This window comes from Rhinatrema bivittatum, chromosome 4 (assembly GCF_901001135.1).
Source record: "Rhinatrema bivittatum chromosome 4, aRhiBiv1.1, whole genome shotgun sequence".
Lineage (NCBI taxonomy): Eukaryota > Metazoa > Chordata > Amphibia > Gymnophiona > Rhinatrematidae > Rhinatrema > Rhinatrema bivittatum.
The window spans coordinates 287404493-287422327 of record NC_042618.1 but is presented as its reverse complement, the minus strand read 5'-3'; the positions used below and the strand labels follow the sequence as shown (position 1 = coordinate 287422327).

At 42.5% G+C, this 17835-nt stretch overlaps 1 protein-coding gene across 1 annotated transcript in view; it reads left to right on the top strand.

Moving 5' to 3' along the window:
* ITPR2 (inositol 1,4,5-trisphosphate receptor type 2) overlaps positions 1 to 17835 on the top strand; it is a 1380003-nt gene that overhangs the window by 269262 nt on the left and 1092906 nt on the right. Inside the window, 1 exon segment of the mRNA XM_029597493.1 lies at positions 16028 to 16123. Within this exon segment, the coding sequence (XP_029453353.1) occupies positions 16028 to 16123 (96 nt within the window).

The window sequence follows — 17835 nt, the reverse complement described above, 5'->3', positions numbered from 1 at the left end:
ATGGTGTTCTTATCGGAAGCTCAAATTCAGAAGTTGCTACCTCAACTCTGTCTGTTGTTGAACACTCTGCGCCCAACTGTATGGTCTTACCTGCAGGTCCTTGGCTTAACGACAGCGACTCTGGAAGTGGGACCGTGGGCAAGGGCGCTTTTGTGTCCTCTTCAGCACTCCCTGCTTTCTCTGTGGAATCTGCAGTCTCAGGACTATTCGATTGGGCTCCACCTGCTAATGGAGATCTCTCAACTGCAGTGGTGGGTGCAGGTGTATCATCTACGGAAGGGAGTTTCCCTATCCCCACCGGACTGGCTAGTACTGACGACAGATGCATGTCTTCTTGGTTGGGGAGCTCAATGTCAGGAGCTGACAGTGCAAGGGTGCTGGAGTACAGAAGAGTCTCTCTGGAACATCAATGGGCTGGAAGTCAGGGCAGTCCGGTTGGCATGTTTGCAGTTCAGCGACAAGCTACAGGTTCGGACAATGCAACAACTGTGGCTTACATTAAGCGACAGGGAGGTGCCAAGAGTCAACAAGTGTCACAGGAAATACATCAACTTATGGAATGGGCAGAGGTGCATCTCCAGATGATCTCAGCCTCGCACATTGCAGGCAAAGACAACATAAGAGCAGACTTTCTCAGCAGGAAGATTCTGGACCCAGGAGGGTGGGCATTGTCAGACAAGGCATTTCAGCTGATTCGGGATTACTGAGGTCTCCTGTTCCTAGGCCTGTTGGCAACTTTGCGCAATGCGAAAGTTCTGCGATTCTTCAGACACAGGAGAGATTCGAAGTCATTGGGAGTGACTGGAAGACAAATTGGCATATGCCTTTCCTCCATGGCCCATGTTGGGCAGATGGATTCGAAGAATATAATGCTACAAATGGATGGTGCTCTTGGGTGCTCCAGATTGGCCCAGGAGACCATAGTATGTAGTTCTACGAAGGCTCCTGGCGGATTTGCCTCTTCAACTTCTGGCGCATGGGAACCTGTTGCAACGGGACATGTTCTTCACGAAGATCCGACTCAATTTTGTCTTATGATATGGTCTATAAAAGGGCTCGCTTGCTGAAATGTTGATACTCTACGGTAGTGATTTTCACTTTGCTAAGAGCTGGGAAGTTCTCCACTTCCTTGGCCTATGTGCGGATTTGGAGAGTGCTAAGGCCTGGTGTGAGGATTGAGGTACTCTTCTCTCCTTGGTCAAGATTCTACTCATTTTGGAATTTTTGCAGGATGGCTTGAATTAAGACTTGGCTCTCAATTCCTTAAAGGTACAAGTAGCGGCTCTTGCCTGTTTCAGGGGTAAGGTAAATGGTGGATCCTTGTTGGTTCATCCTGATATCGCCCAATTTCTGAAAGGAATGAGACATCTTCGTCCTCCTTTGCGGTTTCTGGTGCCCCTATAGAGTCTTAATTTGGTTTTGGAATTTTTGGCAGGCCCTATGTTTAGACTGCTATGTACTCTGTCCTTGCGGTTGCTGGCCTCGAAAACTGTGTTCCTTGTAGCAATTGTTCTGCGTGTAGGGTTCCGAACTGCAGGCCTTGTGTTGCCGGGAGCCATTTCTCCAGGTGACTCCAGGACTGGTACAGCTGCGTACTGTTCCTTCCTTTTTACTGAATGTGATCACCACAGAGTTTCACTTGAATCAGTTCATCCCTTTGCCATCTCTGGAAAGAGAGAGAGATGTAGAGCAGTATCATCTGTTGCGACTCTTGGATGTCAAGAGACATATTGTCAAGTATCTAGAGGTTACTGAGCCTTTGCGGAAGTCGGATCGCCTGTTTGCCCTTCACGGCAGTTATAGACTGAGAACATAAGAACATAAGAAATTGCCATGCTGGGTCAGACCAAGGGTCCATTAAGCCCAGCATCCTGTTTCCAACAGAGGCCAAACCAGGCCTCAAGAACCTGGCATTTACCCAAACACTAAGAAGATCCCATGCTACTGATGCAATTAATAGCAGAGGCTATTCCCTAAGATTAGTAGCAGTTAATGGACTTCTCCTCGAAGAACTTAACCAAACCTTTTTTGAACCCAGCTACACTAACTGCACTAACCATATCCTCTGGCAACAAATTCCAGAGCTTTATTGTACGTTGAGTGAAAAAGAATTTTCTTCGATTAGTCTTAAATGTGCTACTTGCTAACTTCATGGAATGCCCCCTAGTCCTTCTATTATTCAAAAGTGTAAATAACCGAGTCACATCTACTCGTTCAAGACCTCTCATGATCTTAAAGACCTCTATCATGTCCCCCCGTCTCTTCAAGCTGAACAGCCCTAACCTCTTCAGCCTTTCCTTATAGGGGAGCTGTTTCATCCCCTTTATCATTTTGGTTACCCTTCTCTGTACCTTCTCCATCTCAACTATATCTTTTTTGAGATGTGGCAACCAGAATTGTACACAGAATTGAATGTGCGGTCTCACCATGGAGCGATATAGAGGCATTATGACATTTACTGTTTTATTAACCATTCCCTTCCTAATTGCTAACATTCTGTTTGCTTTTTTGACTGCTGCAGAACACTGAGCAGACTATATTAAAGTATTATCCACTATGAAGCCTAGATCTTTTTCCTGGGTAGTAGCTCCTAATTTGGAACCTAACATCGTGTAACTACAGCAAGGGTTATTTTTCCCTATATGCAACACCTTGTACTTGTCCACATTACATTTCATCGGGAGTGGTGCCAAGTGATTGGAGAAGAGCGGTGGTGATCCCACTTCACAAGAGTGGAAACAGGGAGGAGGCTGGAAACTACAGACCAGTTAGCCTCACCTCAGTGGTGGGAAAAGTAATGGAGTCGCTGTTAAAAGAAGGAATAGTGAACTATCTACAGTCGGAAGAATTTCTGGACCAGAGGCAGCATGGATTCACCAGGGGAAGATCCTGTCAGACAAATCTGATAGACTTTTTTGACTGGGTAACCAAGGAATTGGATCAAGGAAGATCACTCGATGTCATCTACTTGGACTTCAGCAAAGCTTTTGAGACAGTCCCGCACAGGAGACTGGTGAATAAAATAAGAAGCTTAGGAGTGAGTGCCGAGGTGGTGGCCTGGATTGCAAACTGGTTGACGGACAGAAGACAATGTGTGATGGTAAATGGAACTTACTCTAAAGAGAGAGCGGTGTTGAGCGGAGTGCCGCAGGGGTCAGTGTTGGGACCGGTCCTGTTCAATATCTTTGTCAGCAACATTGCGGACAGGTTAGAAGGTAAGGTTTGTCTTTTTGTGGATGACACTAAGATCTGCAACAGAGTGGACACGCCGGAAGGAGTGGAGTGAATAAGACGGGACTTAAGGAAGCTGGAAGAGTGGTCGAAGATATGGCAGCTGAGATTCAATGCCAAGAAGTGCAGCGTCATGCATATGGGGTGTGGAAATCCGAATGAACTGTATTCGATGGGGGGAGAAGGGCTGATGTGCACGGGGCAGGAGAGAGACCTTGGGGTGATAGTGTCTAATGATCTGAAGTCGGCGAAACAATGTGACAAGGCAATAGCTAAAGCCAGAAGAATGCTGGGCTGCATAGAGAGAGGATTATCGAGTAAGAAAAGGGAAGTGATTATCCCCTTGTACAGGTCCCTGGTGAGGCCTCACCTGGAGTACTGTGTTCAGTTTTGGAGACCGTATCTACAAAGGGACAGAGACAGGATGGAGACGGTACAGAGAAGGGCGACCAAAAAGGTGGAAGGTCTTCATCGAATGACTTATGAGGAGAGATTGAAGAATCTAAATATGTACACCCGGGAGGAAAGGAGGAGCAGAGGTGATATGATACAGACTTTCAGATACTTGAAAGGTTTTAATGATCCAAAGACAACGACAAACCTTTTCCGTCCGAAAAAAATCAGTAGAACCAGGGGTCACGATTTGAAGCTCCAGGGAGGAAGACTAAGTGCCAATGTCAGGAAGTATTTCTTCACAGAGAGGGTGGTGGATGCCTGGAATGCTCTTCCGGATGAAGTGGTGAAGACCAGAACTGTGAAGGACTTCAAAGGGGCGTGGGATAAACACTGTGGATCCATAAAGTCTAGAGGACGTGAATGAAGACTGGGTGGCTCGCGGGAATGACGGCTACTTCCTGGAGATAATACCCTTATTCAATAAACATACACACAGTTAGTGCGACTCCAACATTGCTCTAAGCTTCAACAGCAAGAGGAAATGTGGAAAAAAGGATTTGCATTCACAAAAAGCAGGGAGTAGCTTGCTTGTTACGGCGGTTACTACCCCAGACCAAATAAGCCTGATACTTCACGTTCAATGCATAACCAGCATAGCTCTCTCCTTCAACGGGAGGGGAGAAAGTCTGATACTCCACACACATCCAGATTGAAATCATCGGTTCAGTGTGTTGCGGCAGTCAAAAAAGCAAACAGAATTTTGGGAATTATTAGGAAGGGAATGGTGAATAAAACGGAAAATGTCATAATGCCTCTGTATCGCTCCATGGTGAGACCGCACCTTGAATATTGTGTACAATTCTGGTCGCCACATCTCAAAAAAGATATAATTGCAATGGAGAAGGTACAGAGAAGGGCTACCAAAATGATAAAGGGAATGGAACAGCTCCCCTATGAGGAAAGACTAAAGAGGTTAGGACTTTTCAGCTTGGAGAAGAAATGGCTGAGGGGGATATGATAGAGGTGTTTAAAATCATGAGAGGTCTAGAACGGGTAGATGTGAATCATTTTTTTACTCTTTCGGATAATAGAAAGACTCGGAGGCACTTCATGAAGTTAGCATGTGGCACATTTAAAACTAATCGGAGAAAGTTCTTTTTCACTCAATGCATAATTAAACTCTGGAATTTGTTGCCAGAGGATGTGGTTAGTGCAGTTGGTATAACTGTGTTTAAAAAAGGATTGGATAAGGTCTTGGATGAGAAGTCCATTACCTGCTATTAATTGTTGACTTAGATAATAACCACCGCTATTACTAGCAACGGTAACATGGAATAGACTTAGTTTTTGGGTACTTGCCAGGTTCTTATGGCCTGGATTGGCCACTGTTGGAAACAGTGGCCAATCTAGGCCAACACCCGAGTCTGACGCTGAAAGCTATTGCCGCCTTCCAGAGAATTAAAGAGGCCTTCAGCTCCGGCACATGTCTCTACCACCCCGATCCCAGACGTCCATTCATTGTGGAAGTTGACGCTTCCGCGGTCGGCACCGGAGCTGTCCTGAGTCAACATTCTCCTACAAGCAAGCTAGTACCCTGCTCGTTTTACTCTCATAGGTTTTCCCCCACGGAACAACATTACATCGTAGGCGACCGCGAACTCCTTGCGGTCAAACTGGCGCTTCAGGAGTGGCGCCCCTGGTTGGAAGGGGTACAACATAAGTTTTCTATATACACGGACCACAAGAACCTCAAACATCTCAAAGAAGCCCAACTTCTGAACCCCCGTCAGGCCTGGTGGGCCCTATTCTTCGAGAGATTTAACTTCAACCTCTGCTTCCATCGAGGTTCAAAGAACCTGCGCGCTGATGTGCTCTCTAGATCTTTTGAGCCGGAGGACATTCCAGAGGCTCCCAGTTTCATTATGGATCCTGCTTGTATTACCTTGGCGGCTACCACCACAGTTCCATTTAGGAAGACCGTCATTCCCCGCCGGTTATATGAGCGTGTGTTAAGGTGGGCTCACAATTCTAAAATGGCAGGCCACCCTGGTCGTGCCCGGACCTTGGTGATGCTGAGAAGGTATTATTGGTGGCTTACTATGATACAAGATTCCCGAAACTACGTGGACTCATGTCCCTCTTGTGCTCAGCAAAAACCACCTATGGGGAAGCCTTGGGGCTTGCTTCAGCCTCTCCCAGCACCTACTGAACCAAGGTCCATCATTTCTACAGATTTTATTACAGATCTGCCTGTTTCCCAGAACAACACTGTGATATGGGTTGTTATCGACCGCTTCTCGAAAATGGGACACTTTATCCCTCTACCGGGTCTCCCTTCAGCCCTGGAACTTGCTAAACTTTTTCTGAAGAATGTTTTCCGTCTTCACGGACTCCCCAAGGAGATTGTGTCCGACCAGGGACTACAGTTTGCCGCCAACTATTGGTGTTCCTTGTGCCGAAAATTCAATATAACTCTGAACTATACATAGGCCTACCATCCTCAGGCGAATGGGCAGGCCGAGAGAACCAATCAGACCTTGAAGACATTTCTATGTTCCTGTGTTAATGATCTACAAGACAATTGGTCGGAGCTTCTCCTCTGGGCCGAGCTGTCGCATAATACTAATGTCGCAGCAGCCACCAATACATCTCGGTTTGCAGTAATATTCGGAAGGCAGCCCCGTCTGCCTCTTCCTGTACGTTTGACGGTTCCGCCTCCAGCAGCTCAATCCATGGCTCAAACCATTCACCATGTGTGGACCCGAGTAAGGGAGTGACTGGCACAAGCTGCAGAACGTGCCAAGCGTTCCTCTGATTATCATAGATGACTTGCTCTACTCTTTTGTCCAGGCCAGAAGGTATGGTTGAGTGCTTGACACATCCGCCTAAGACTACTCTCGCACCGCCTGGCTCCTAAATACATAGGACCATTTCTGATAATTAGAAGAGTAGGAGCTGTTTCCTATCTACTGCAGTTACCTCGTTCATTGAGTATCCACATGTTTCATGTGTCCCTGTTGAAGCCATTGGTTCTCTCCTGGTCCTCTCTTAAAGACCCTCCTGCTCCGCGTGTCTCTGCAGAACCAGACACGTCTCTCCAGGTAAGAGGTGTCCTTGACGTCCGACAACACCGAGGCATGTGGGAATACCTCTTAGCTTGGGAGGGCTATGGGGCGGAGGAAAATTTGTGGGAACCATCTCAAAATATTCTCGATAAGGATCTTTTGAAGACTTTCCATAGAATGCATCCTGAGAAACCACGGCTGCGTAGGGGGAGGCCTAGAAGGGGGGGGGGTACTGTTATGCGCCCCGTCCACGGCCGTCCTGCGCATGGGACCGCTCACCTGCATAGTTCCTCAGCGGGTCCTGGGATGACCTTCCTCGTGGTGGTTGCTATTTCAGCTAGGGCCCCGGTGGTCTGCGGCGGTGGTCACCGGGCCTTCCACTGCACGCCAGGCCTCACGCTGATGTTCAGCGTCTTCCTCCATGCTAGCCATGCCCATACGCACGTGTGACCTGCCCCGAGACTGGTAGGGCCGAGGGTGGGAACGGGTTCCGCTGTGCGCCCTGATTGAGCTACGATATAAGCAAGTTCCTGACTGCACTTCCTTGCCTTGGCAATCGGGTTAGTACTCTGCTAGATTGTCTTCGTGTTTGTTCCTGCTTGTTCCTAGTCTCGTTACAGGATCCTTCTGTTCCAGTTCCATTCCTGTTCCTGCATCCTCATTCCTGAGTCCTGTCTGTTCCTGTGTTCATCAATCTGCCTTCCCAGGTAGTACCCTAGGACTGACTTCTGGTACTGACCTCGGCTTGTTCTTGACCTGCCTGCCTGCTGCCTGTCTTTGATTTTCGCTAGTTCCTGACTCATCTGCCGCCTGCTTCAAGACCCAGCCTGTTCCTGATCTACTCGTCTGTCTGCTGCCTGCCTCAAGGACCTCTGCTTGCCTCTGACTACATATGACTTCCGGTATCTGACCCTTGCTTCAGTGACCACGCCTCAGACTGATCTATGGACATTGACCTTTCGCCAGCCTGACCATGCTTCCAGATTCTGGCTCTGTTCCTCGCCTTGTCGTCACCAACTCTGTTCTGGTTCTCCTTGCTGCAGCTCAAACCTGACTACGCTCCTTCTGTGTTTGTGGGCATGCTGGACTATCATTCTCTCAGGAGACCCTGCGAGGCCCACCTAAGTCCAAGCGGCCCGGGTCCCTACGGGCTCCTCCCGGGGGGGCCTTGGACTTCCAGTGGTGAAGCTCTACCTAGCCTCTGTCTCCTTCAGTGCTCCGCCCCCTGGGGCCAGTTACCTCCTGTTTCCTTTCAGGCCAAGGGTCCACCCCCGAGCGCAACAAAACCTGTTTGTTCATGATGTATAATTTGGGCTGTAAACCTGTTTAAGCGCTCAGCCAGAATTTTGGCTAAGATCTTTAAATTGACTTTGATTAGCGAAATTGGGTGGTAGGAGTCACATAGTGTGGAGTCTCTTCCTGGCTTGCCTATTATGGTAATAACAGCTACATTAATATGTGGTGGTAAAGCTGCGCCTTCCCATAGTGAGTTGTACATCTTACTTAAAATAGGTGTAACGGTATCATTCAATTTTTTATAAGTGAAGCTGTCTAACCTTGGGGATTTGCCCGCTTTCAGGGCCTGGTTCGCTGCCTTAACTTCAGCTTCAGATATTTCTGCTTCAAGGGCACCCCCCTGGGAGTCTATCAGGGTTGGTAGTATGGCCGAATTTAAGTATTGATCTATTCTCTCATTAGTAATTTGAGTATTCGGGCTATATAATTCAGCTTAGAACTCAAGGAAGGGCTTTCGAATGTCCTTATTCTCATATAACAGCTGTTCATGTTTATTCTTAATTTTACCTAAACGAAAAACAATATAACCTCTTAATGAGAAAAAAGTTTTTTGTAAAGATTTTTTTTTAAGAAAACTTCATTATGAAATTCAAATCCCACCAGAAATGTCTTAGATCTTTATATATGTTTCACAAAGATTTTCCAAAAATTCAAGAAGAGAAACATTTTTTTAAGGATGGCGGGAACGTTTCATATATTGTATTATATACCACCACCCAGGTGTTATTCAATGTATTTAATCATTAACGTTCCCCCCTTCCATCCACATTGCATTTGGGCTATTTAACAGCTATTTAACAGCTGACAGATAAGTTGGGACTTTGTTTACTATTTATACGACGAATCAGGACTTATTGACATTATTTAGAGATGTTCTAGATTTTTATCATATATGACATGTTTGTTCAAGAGTTTTTCTGAAATATCACGTTTTGCACAATTTTTTGCACTTTACACGCTAAAAAAAATATTGTGGATGGAAGGGGGGAACGTTAATGATTAAATGCATTGAATAACACCTGGGTGGTGTTATATAATACAATATATGAAACGTTCCCGCCATCCTTAAACATTTTTTTCCTCTTCTTGAATTTTTGGAAAATCTTTGTGAAACATATATAAAAATCTAAGACATTTCTGGTGTGATTTGAATTTCATAATGAAGTTTTTTTTTTTTTTTAATTTTTACAAAAATATTTTCTCATTAAGAGGTGATATTGTTTTTCATTTAGGTGTCATTTGAGTGAAATCCCTCTAAAGATTTCATATAGTGCTATTTGTTTTTGGTTTATTCTTAATTTTAGTCACATTGTTTTGCATCATTCGTTTTTTCAATTTGTTGGCCAGTAGTTTCCTGGCTTTGTTGCCCCCCCTCAAAGTATCTTTGGGTGAGCTCGAAAGCATGGGCGTTTTCCATTGTCTCCCAGTTTTCTATTTGTTCCTTGCATTGTCTTATTTGCTGGTATATTAGAGAGGAAGAGAGCTGATGTTGTCATTCTAGGTTTTTAACTTAGTCTGAAGTTTAATATAATCTTCACCTTTCTTTTTCTTTAGAAAAGTGGCTCTGGAAATCAAATGTCCATGTATAATAGCTTTGAGGCCTTCCCACACAGAGTATTCGTTACCTCACCTGAGTCATTTAGCTGTGAATAGTCCTCTATTTGCAATTTGAGCTTTCCTAAAAAGCTGTCATCACTGAGCAATGAATTCTTTAATTTCCAGAAGCATTGGCCAACATCGTAATTTTTGAGTGAAAGAATAAACCATACAGCAGCATGGTCAGTCCAGTGAATAGCTTCTATATCTGTTTTTATTACATTATTTATTATTCCCTTATTTACCATTAGCTTATCTATTCATGAATATGAGTTGTATGGATGTGAAAAAAAAGTATAACATCTTGATTTGAGGTTTCTAACTCACCAAGTGTTTAACAATGTACCTTTCTTCATTAAAGATTTCAATGCTGTCCAACTACTTTGGATCCCATACTCCTGTGTGATGCGTTATCTAGGAGAGGGTTCATCGTAATATTAAAATCTCCTCCCAAGATTAACGCACCAGCTGCATTGTCCCTTATTAAATCGCTAATATTAGTAAATAAGTGCTCTTGGTGTTGGTTTGAATTATATAAATTAACAATGGTGATAACTCTCCCTCCACCAGAATAGTTAAGAGGATATTTATTTATTTATTTATTTTTAATTTTTATATACCGACATTCTTACATCCGATGTAAATCATACCGTTAATATATCTCCCATTGGGGCCTGCAATGCACTTCTTCAATTCAAATACCACATCTCTGTGAATCAATATCTCCACCCAGGCGTATTTATGCTTCTTTGAGCTTCCTGCCCAATATCTATGTGGGAATTTGAGGTTGCGCATTAACCCTTCATACCTTGGTTTCAAATGTGTTTCTTGGAGGAGCACTATAGATGCCTGGAGCCTGTCTAATTCTTTAAAAAGTAAACCACGTTTTTTCATGGAGTTTAGGTCTATAACATTAAGTGAAATTACCTTACATGATGCCATTCTATATTCAACAAAAATTTCTGGCCATTCCCAGTTCCAATACAATTGAGATAACCTCCCCAACAAAACTTGTACAGGCAATCCTTATCACATTATATAGAGACCATGCTTTACTTCGCACCTTCCTCACCTTTACTTCCTCACCCCCTCCCATCCCCTCTCAGTGAGGCCTTCAACTCGCCTCCATTCCCAAAGTTCCTGAAGAGGAATCATCATGTGAATGGCTCAGCAAACTTGAGCTATACTCATATTGATAGTAAAAACATGAAATCTCAGGCAGGAATCTCTCCATAATATCAACTGCTGATCGATATTCAGATATCAGCAAGAGCTGAAAGCATTACTAAAATTAAGAGTATAATAGCTTTGCGACCCCTTAGTTTCAGCAATATGCCAGACTTGCAGAATGACCCATAACTAAATAGATATATCCAACTTATTCATGATATTGTAGATAACAGTCTTGCTGCAACAATGAAAAAAAGTCACAGGACCTTTGTCTGCCTATTTTATAGGTCTGTCTTTCACTTTGTGTCTATTGGTGATACAATCCCCTCCGAGTTTCGTCTGAGTTGGCATCCTCCTTTAGCTACTCTCTGCCAGCAGGGGTTGTCTTCTCTAGTAAATGGTATCTGTTTTGCCACAGGCTGCTTGAGGGTGCAGGCTATATTAGCCTCCTTTAAAATAGTTATCGCTTCCGCCATTGTTTTCAACCGATAGGAGGTGCCCTTGATCGTAAAGCCCAGCCCGAAGGGGTAAAGCCATCTATATCACAGTTTCTCTTTGCATATAATGCTTGTGATGTCCCGGAAATCTAGACGTTTTTTCAAGGTAAGTATTGAAAGATCCGCAAACTCTGCTATGTCATGCCCTTCCCAGAGCCATGATGACTGCTTGCGAGCCTCTCGAAGTACTGTTTCTTTCTGTTCATAGGAGTGGAAGCACACAATAATGTCCCTTGATTTGTTAGCAATTTTGAGCCCTAAAGCTCTGTGAGCTCGTTCCAATTTCACCTTCGGGTCGGCGGATATGCTTGCATCCGTGTTTCCATCTTTAGGAAGAGATCTCTGCACTGCTTGATAATTATAGCTTTGCAATCTGCGTATTCCGGCTGTTCTGGTATTCCTCGGAACCGCAAATTACATCGACTGGTTCTATTTTCCAAGTCTTCTAGCTTTTGGTTAACGCCTTCAAACTTCATTTTTGCTTCTACATGCTCAGATCTCGCCTGTTTTAAATCCTCAGTTAAGGCATCCACTCTTATATCTGTCATCAATTCATCGGCCCAATTCTGATAGTTCTTCTTTCACCTCAGTTATGAGGTTCGTTAGTTCTTGTTTCTGATTCCTGATTTCTTGTTTGATCTCGCGAAACCACGCTCTGAAATCTTCCCAAGAGAATATTTCCAAGCCTTGGCCTGCTGGTGGTGAGTCAGCTTCAATGTCGGGGGTCGCTTGTTTCCCCGGCTGCCATATTGTCTCTTTCGTAATCGTGGCCTACCTCCGTTTTCTTCTTAATTGACATCACCTGTTGTTCCCACTCTTGTCTGGCGGAAAATATATCATTCGATCTGCAGTGATTGATGCCTGAGATTTCGCTTAGATTTTGCAGCTCTGTGGAGGAGCTCGTTCAAGACTCTCCATTCACACTAATGATGTAATTTCCTCCCCCCATGTATTTATTTTAATGTAAACTGTTTTGACCAATATTTTATTGAAAAAGCAGTATATAAACAATTTAAAATAATAAATCTTATTTTCTTCTGATGGATTCTTCTTCCAGTTTTTGAATGAAGATATTTTGGCTAAAATAGCCTCTTTCACTTCAGTTTTTAATGGCAATCGTTTGGCCTGCCTTACAACTTTCTTAATGTGTGGAATACATCTGGATTATGTTTCTAAGATGGTATTTTTTAACAATGTTCGTGTCCGTTGCACACGCTTAACCTTTATTGCTGTACCTTTCAGCTTTTTATTTTAACTATTTTTCTCATTTAATCAAAGTTTCCCTTTTGAAAGTTTAGAGCTAGAGCCATGGATTTACTTACTGTCTCCCTTCCAGTCATTAATTCAGATTTGATCATGTTACGATCACTATTGCCAAGCCACCCCACTGCCATTACCTTGCTCTCCAAATCCTGTGCTTCACTGAAAATTAGATCTAAAATTGATCCCTCTTTTGTCAGTTCCTTAACCAATTGCTCCATAAAACTGTCATTTAATTCATCCAGGAAATGTATATCTCTAGCATGTCCTGATGTTACATTTGCCCAGTCAGTATTGAGGTAATTGAAATCCCCCATTACTGCACTACCCATTTGATTAGCTTCCCTAATTTCTCTTACCATTTCACTATCTATCTCATCATTTTGGCCAGGAGGATGGTAGTATACTCCTATTGCTATACTATTTCACAACACACAAGGGACTTCTACCCATAGAGATTCAATTGTGCATTTAGTCTCTTGCAGGATCTTTACCCTGTTGGACTCTCAGACATAAAGTGTCACCCTGTCAAGTTGCTCCTCTCTATCATTGCGATATAATTTGTACCCTAGTATAGCAATATCCCATTGGTTATCCTCCTCCACCATGTGCCTATTCCATTTAAGTCTCTTCATTCACTGCTATACACTCTAACTCTTCCATCTTACTTCTTAGACTTCTGGTATTAGCATACAAACATTTCAAAGTGTGTTTTTTGTTTGTGTCAATATTCTGCTTTTCAGTTGACAGGGATAATTTGGAATCTTTTAGCTCAGGTGATTCTTTACTTATAGGTACATGGACTACTTTTCTTATTATTGGAACTTCTCTGTTGGGATGCTCTAACTCTAATGCCTCATTAGTATCTTCAGGGATACCTCCTTCTGAACCATGTGTTGCTGGGAGACTGTTGGCTTTCCCTTTTGTTCTAATGTAAAAGCTTCTCTATCTCCTATTTAAAGGTTACTGCCAGAAACCTGGTTCCACCCCGATTAAAGTGGAGCCCATCCCTTCGGAAAAGACTCCCTCTTCCCCAAAGGTTCCCAAGTTCCTTAGAAAACTGAATCCCTCTTCCTTGTATAATCGTCTCATCCTCACATTGAGATTCTAGAGCTCTGCCTGCTTCTGGGGACCTGTGCGAGAAGCAGAAAGCTTTTATACTTTGTCTTGAGCAGGGACTAATCCTACATCATCACAGGGATTTCAGGCTGAGGAGCCAGGAGGGTCTTCACGAGCTGCAGATGGACTGGGTGAACTGATAGACCAATTGGTAAAACTGGTTATTTCATTGCCATGCGCATGTTGTAAAAGTTGACATACCAGGGAAAAAGTGTCAAGTTAATGCAATTCAAATCTACACACATATCCTTGTAAAATTGGTTGTACAAATACATGGGTATATAAGTTGTGCACACTTATCTGATAATTTCCATCTTATTTGGCTAAATAGCGTTTTTCCTACTAATTAGATGTACAAATTTGAACATACTCGTATAAATAGTGGCACTTATCCAGCTATATTCCGATTTATTCAGCTAAGTAGCAGAAGGCCTACATAGCTGCACAAGTCTGAAAAGTGCTAGCTTTTCCGTCTAAGTAGCGCTTTTCAGACTTCTCTGGCTACGTGCTGCTACTTAGCTGGAGAAATCGGCATTTATCCGGATAAGTCCGAACTTGCTTGACTTGTGGTTTTTAGAATCATTAGCATATGTTCATGTATATATACTCATATTTTATTACCTGCACATATCATTTGCGCTCAGGTTATAAAATACAGTAGTAAATTACTGTACTCCCTTATACACTCGCCTATGGGTGCATGCCAGTAGTTTTGAAAGTTATCCTCTAAGCTCTGAAAAGACTGAAGAGCTCATGACACAGAAAATGTACATGGGAACTCCTACGTATGCTCAGTAAAGTCTTTACTAATTTCTAAGAACTGGATCTGTCTGCACCTTCATGTGATGTTACCCTCGTGCAATGACTAATTCTACCTTCAGTGTACAGAGAATTCTGTTTACAGGTCAGCAAGCTTTGTTATTGATGCTGGTTTTTTGTTTTTTTTTTTATAAATCTAAGCACAAACTTAATATGAGCATCATGATTGATATAGTTTATTTGGATTTTGCTAAAGCTTTTGATAGGATAAAGCTTGATTTTTTTTTTAATTTAAAAAAAATGGGGACTGATATTTAGTGCCACTTAGCTGGTTAAGTTCAAAATATCTGGGCACGGCCAGCAGCTACCACTTAGCTGGTTAACTTCTTATATGGCTAAAATGTTATCCATTTAAGTGAGGGGTGGGATGGGGGTAGTCTAACTAATCCAGATAATGTTCAGTATTAGAGTTTATCCGACTAATAGGGTCATTATTTAAAACGTGATAGGCTGTTATTACATGCGTAGGGCCCTAATGCACGCGAAAACTACTGCATCACATCAATATTTAAATTCAAGTAAGGGGAGTGGTTAGGATGGGGTTAGGGCGGGCTTTGGGCAGGCAAAAAAATATATTTCCAAAACTGCTGCGGGTGATAATGTTTTACACATTATCGCTGGCAGTAGCGCCGGAAGTAACACCACCTTTTGGTGTGGCGCTATGGGGGCGATAGTGGGCAGCACAGCTGCAACCGCAGTGGGCGAAAACGCAACGCCGCGATACAGCCGGCTGCCCACTATCACCCCCTGCTCTTTTTTTTTCATGACTCATCATTCTGCTATAAATATAGCAGATTAAAATTGTATAAATATAGCAGAATGATGAATCTAGGGGCTTGTTAGCAGGACAAGTGTAGGACTGCTGCTCAGCTATGCTAATGTTAGCCAGATAAGTTTATCCAGCTAACTTGTACAGCCAGATGGCACATGAATGTCAGCCCCATGGGTTTAAAGATGACATTTCCAACTGGAATATAAACTGTCTGAAGAGCAGGCTACATAGAGATCACAATTTAATGGCCCACATAATTTTTAGTGTAAATCTATTTAATGGGTTTTGCCGCATGCGTGTTATGCTTTAGTACCTAGTGCTATTTTTTATTGCAAAATTGAGTATGTTTAGCACATACACTAAAAATGGCATAAATTAGCGTACAGTAATGTAGATGAAAGCAGAAAAGACCAATCTTGCCAGGCTTAAATAAATTGTAAAGTAAATTGGGCAAGTATATGGAAGAAAAAGATGAAAAAATGATATTGATGGATATGATGATAGTTACACTCTTGGGAAAAATGCAAATCCAGCAATTCTGAGCTTATGTTTGGGAAGTAATATTTTTCACTATTGCAGAATTAGGAACAGATGCTCAGTAGGCCTTTTATCACCTTCCCTCTTAATTATCACACAGGGAGCTTTTAGGTAATTGTAAGGTTGAACTTGGACCTCTGTTTTGTTGTTTTTTCCAAGAAAATCAACTGTTTAATTATGTGACTATTAATGTATACTGGCTGAGTAACTTGAAAAATGTATAGGTAGGTATTTTATAACAACATCTGTGTGTAATTATTCTATTTCAGGTTGTACATCATGACCCCTGTCGAGGAGGAGCAGGACAGTGGAACAGTTTATTTAGGTTTAAACACTTGGCGACAGGAAACTATTTAGCAGCGGAGGTAAGTGCAAAATTGATAGCTAGGCTTTTTTCAGAACCTAGGAGGCTTAGGCACAGTATTTATTCAGGATCAGTTGAAAACCAAATAAACATGGCATTATATTACTTAGCAGTTTCCATTATGTACTCTATTTACTTCTCTGAAGTCAGGGGCCAGTCAGGCTAAATATACCCGTGAGATAGAGATATCATAATGTGATACGGATCAGCACGAAGATTCTTTGGTAGCAGTGTGCACTGTGCATAAGTTGGAGAAAAAAATATCAAAGCAGTTCCCTAATTTTTCTGGAACTGTACCCTTTGATGATAATGATAGTGGTGGTGGTAGCAACAATGACAACACAGCCATTGGCAGTGACACCGGATTCAGCAGTGAATAAATGGATATTTCTAGTAGAGTAGGAATGCCAGTTGTATATTCACTGTTATTTTAAAAATAGGTCCATATTCAGTCATTGGCCAGATTGCAAAATTAGCTGGATAAATTTAACCATCTAGCTATAAGATAGATGAGTATATTCAGTGGTGCAGCTGTGCTACTAAATATCTTAGCCAAGTTAACCAGATAAGATTACCAGCTAACTTGCTCAGCTGGATAGTGGCTAAATATTGGTCTCACATAGTCTAGTCCATGCAGTTGATGATCTTTGGCTGGATGCCAGGGCCCCTTCTGGAACCCCGCATTTCTGGTTCCTGAATCTAGCCACCAGATGTCACCTTTTGAGCAATGTCTATAACACCCCTCCCACACTTCCTGGGGCTATGTATGCAAAAGATGTATTTTAGCCTCAGAAATCATTTAACATACAAATCAGACTTTTTTTTTTTTTTTGGTAAAATTGCTTTAATGAGATTCCTTTTTTTTTTCTTATGCCTTATTTGTTCAGTTTACTTGTCTAAGAGGTGTTTTTGTTCTCATTTGGGGGCCTGCCAGATTGAGAAATATGATTTTGCTTCATACATAATCATCTCAATGAGAGAGAAGGAAATACAGTTGCTTCTTTCACATGTTGTTTTATTTTGAAATATATGAGATTAACAACCATTTACTTGAATTAGAAAACATGAAAAGAAATTATGGGGAAATGTATTTGTGCAGTACCATGGTTTGGTTAGTATAAGATGCTATATTTCACTGGAGACTGATGCATCTCCTAACAGCTAAGGGGCAATTTTCAGATAGTCTGAATAGTTGAAAACATTGCAAGTGCTTTTAACAAACATACTTTACATTAATTTTCACCAGGAAACTACCCGAGTTGTTTCTCTTTGAAAAGTAGCAAGTGCAAAGTCCATGTGCTAAGAGTCACGTACTTTGTACCCGCTATTTGTGCAGGTGGCAGAGGGGCAGGCAAAATAGCAGTGGAAAATTGAATATACATGTGGTTTTCCTGACCTAATTATACATTCAAGAATTCCTCTTCTTTGTATGGCTGAAAGAACATATGCTGTGAAATCTGCATATACTTTTAAGTCCATTTGAGGAGGGCAATTTTCAATCAGGCAGTTTTTCTTGGATAACTGCCTTTGAAAATTACCTTCCCGAAGCATTAGGAATATTTTTTGGTCTGTTTTAGATAATACGTTGTCATTGCACAAGCTTAAAATATATTCTCCCAGGACAAGCAGGATAGTAGTCCTCACAGATGGGTGACATCATCAGATGGAGCCCTGTCGTGGAATACTTTTGTCACCGTTTCTAGAACTTTGACT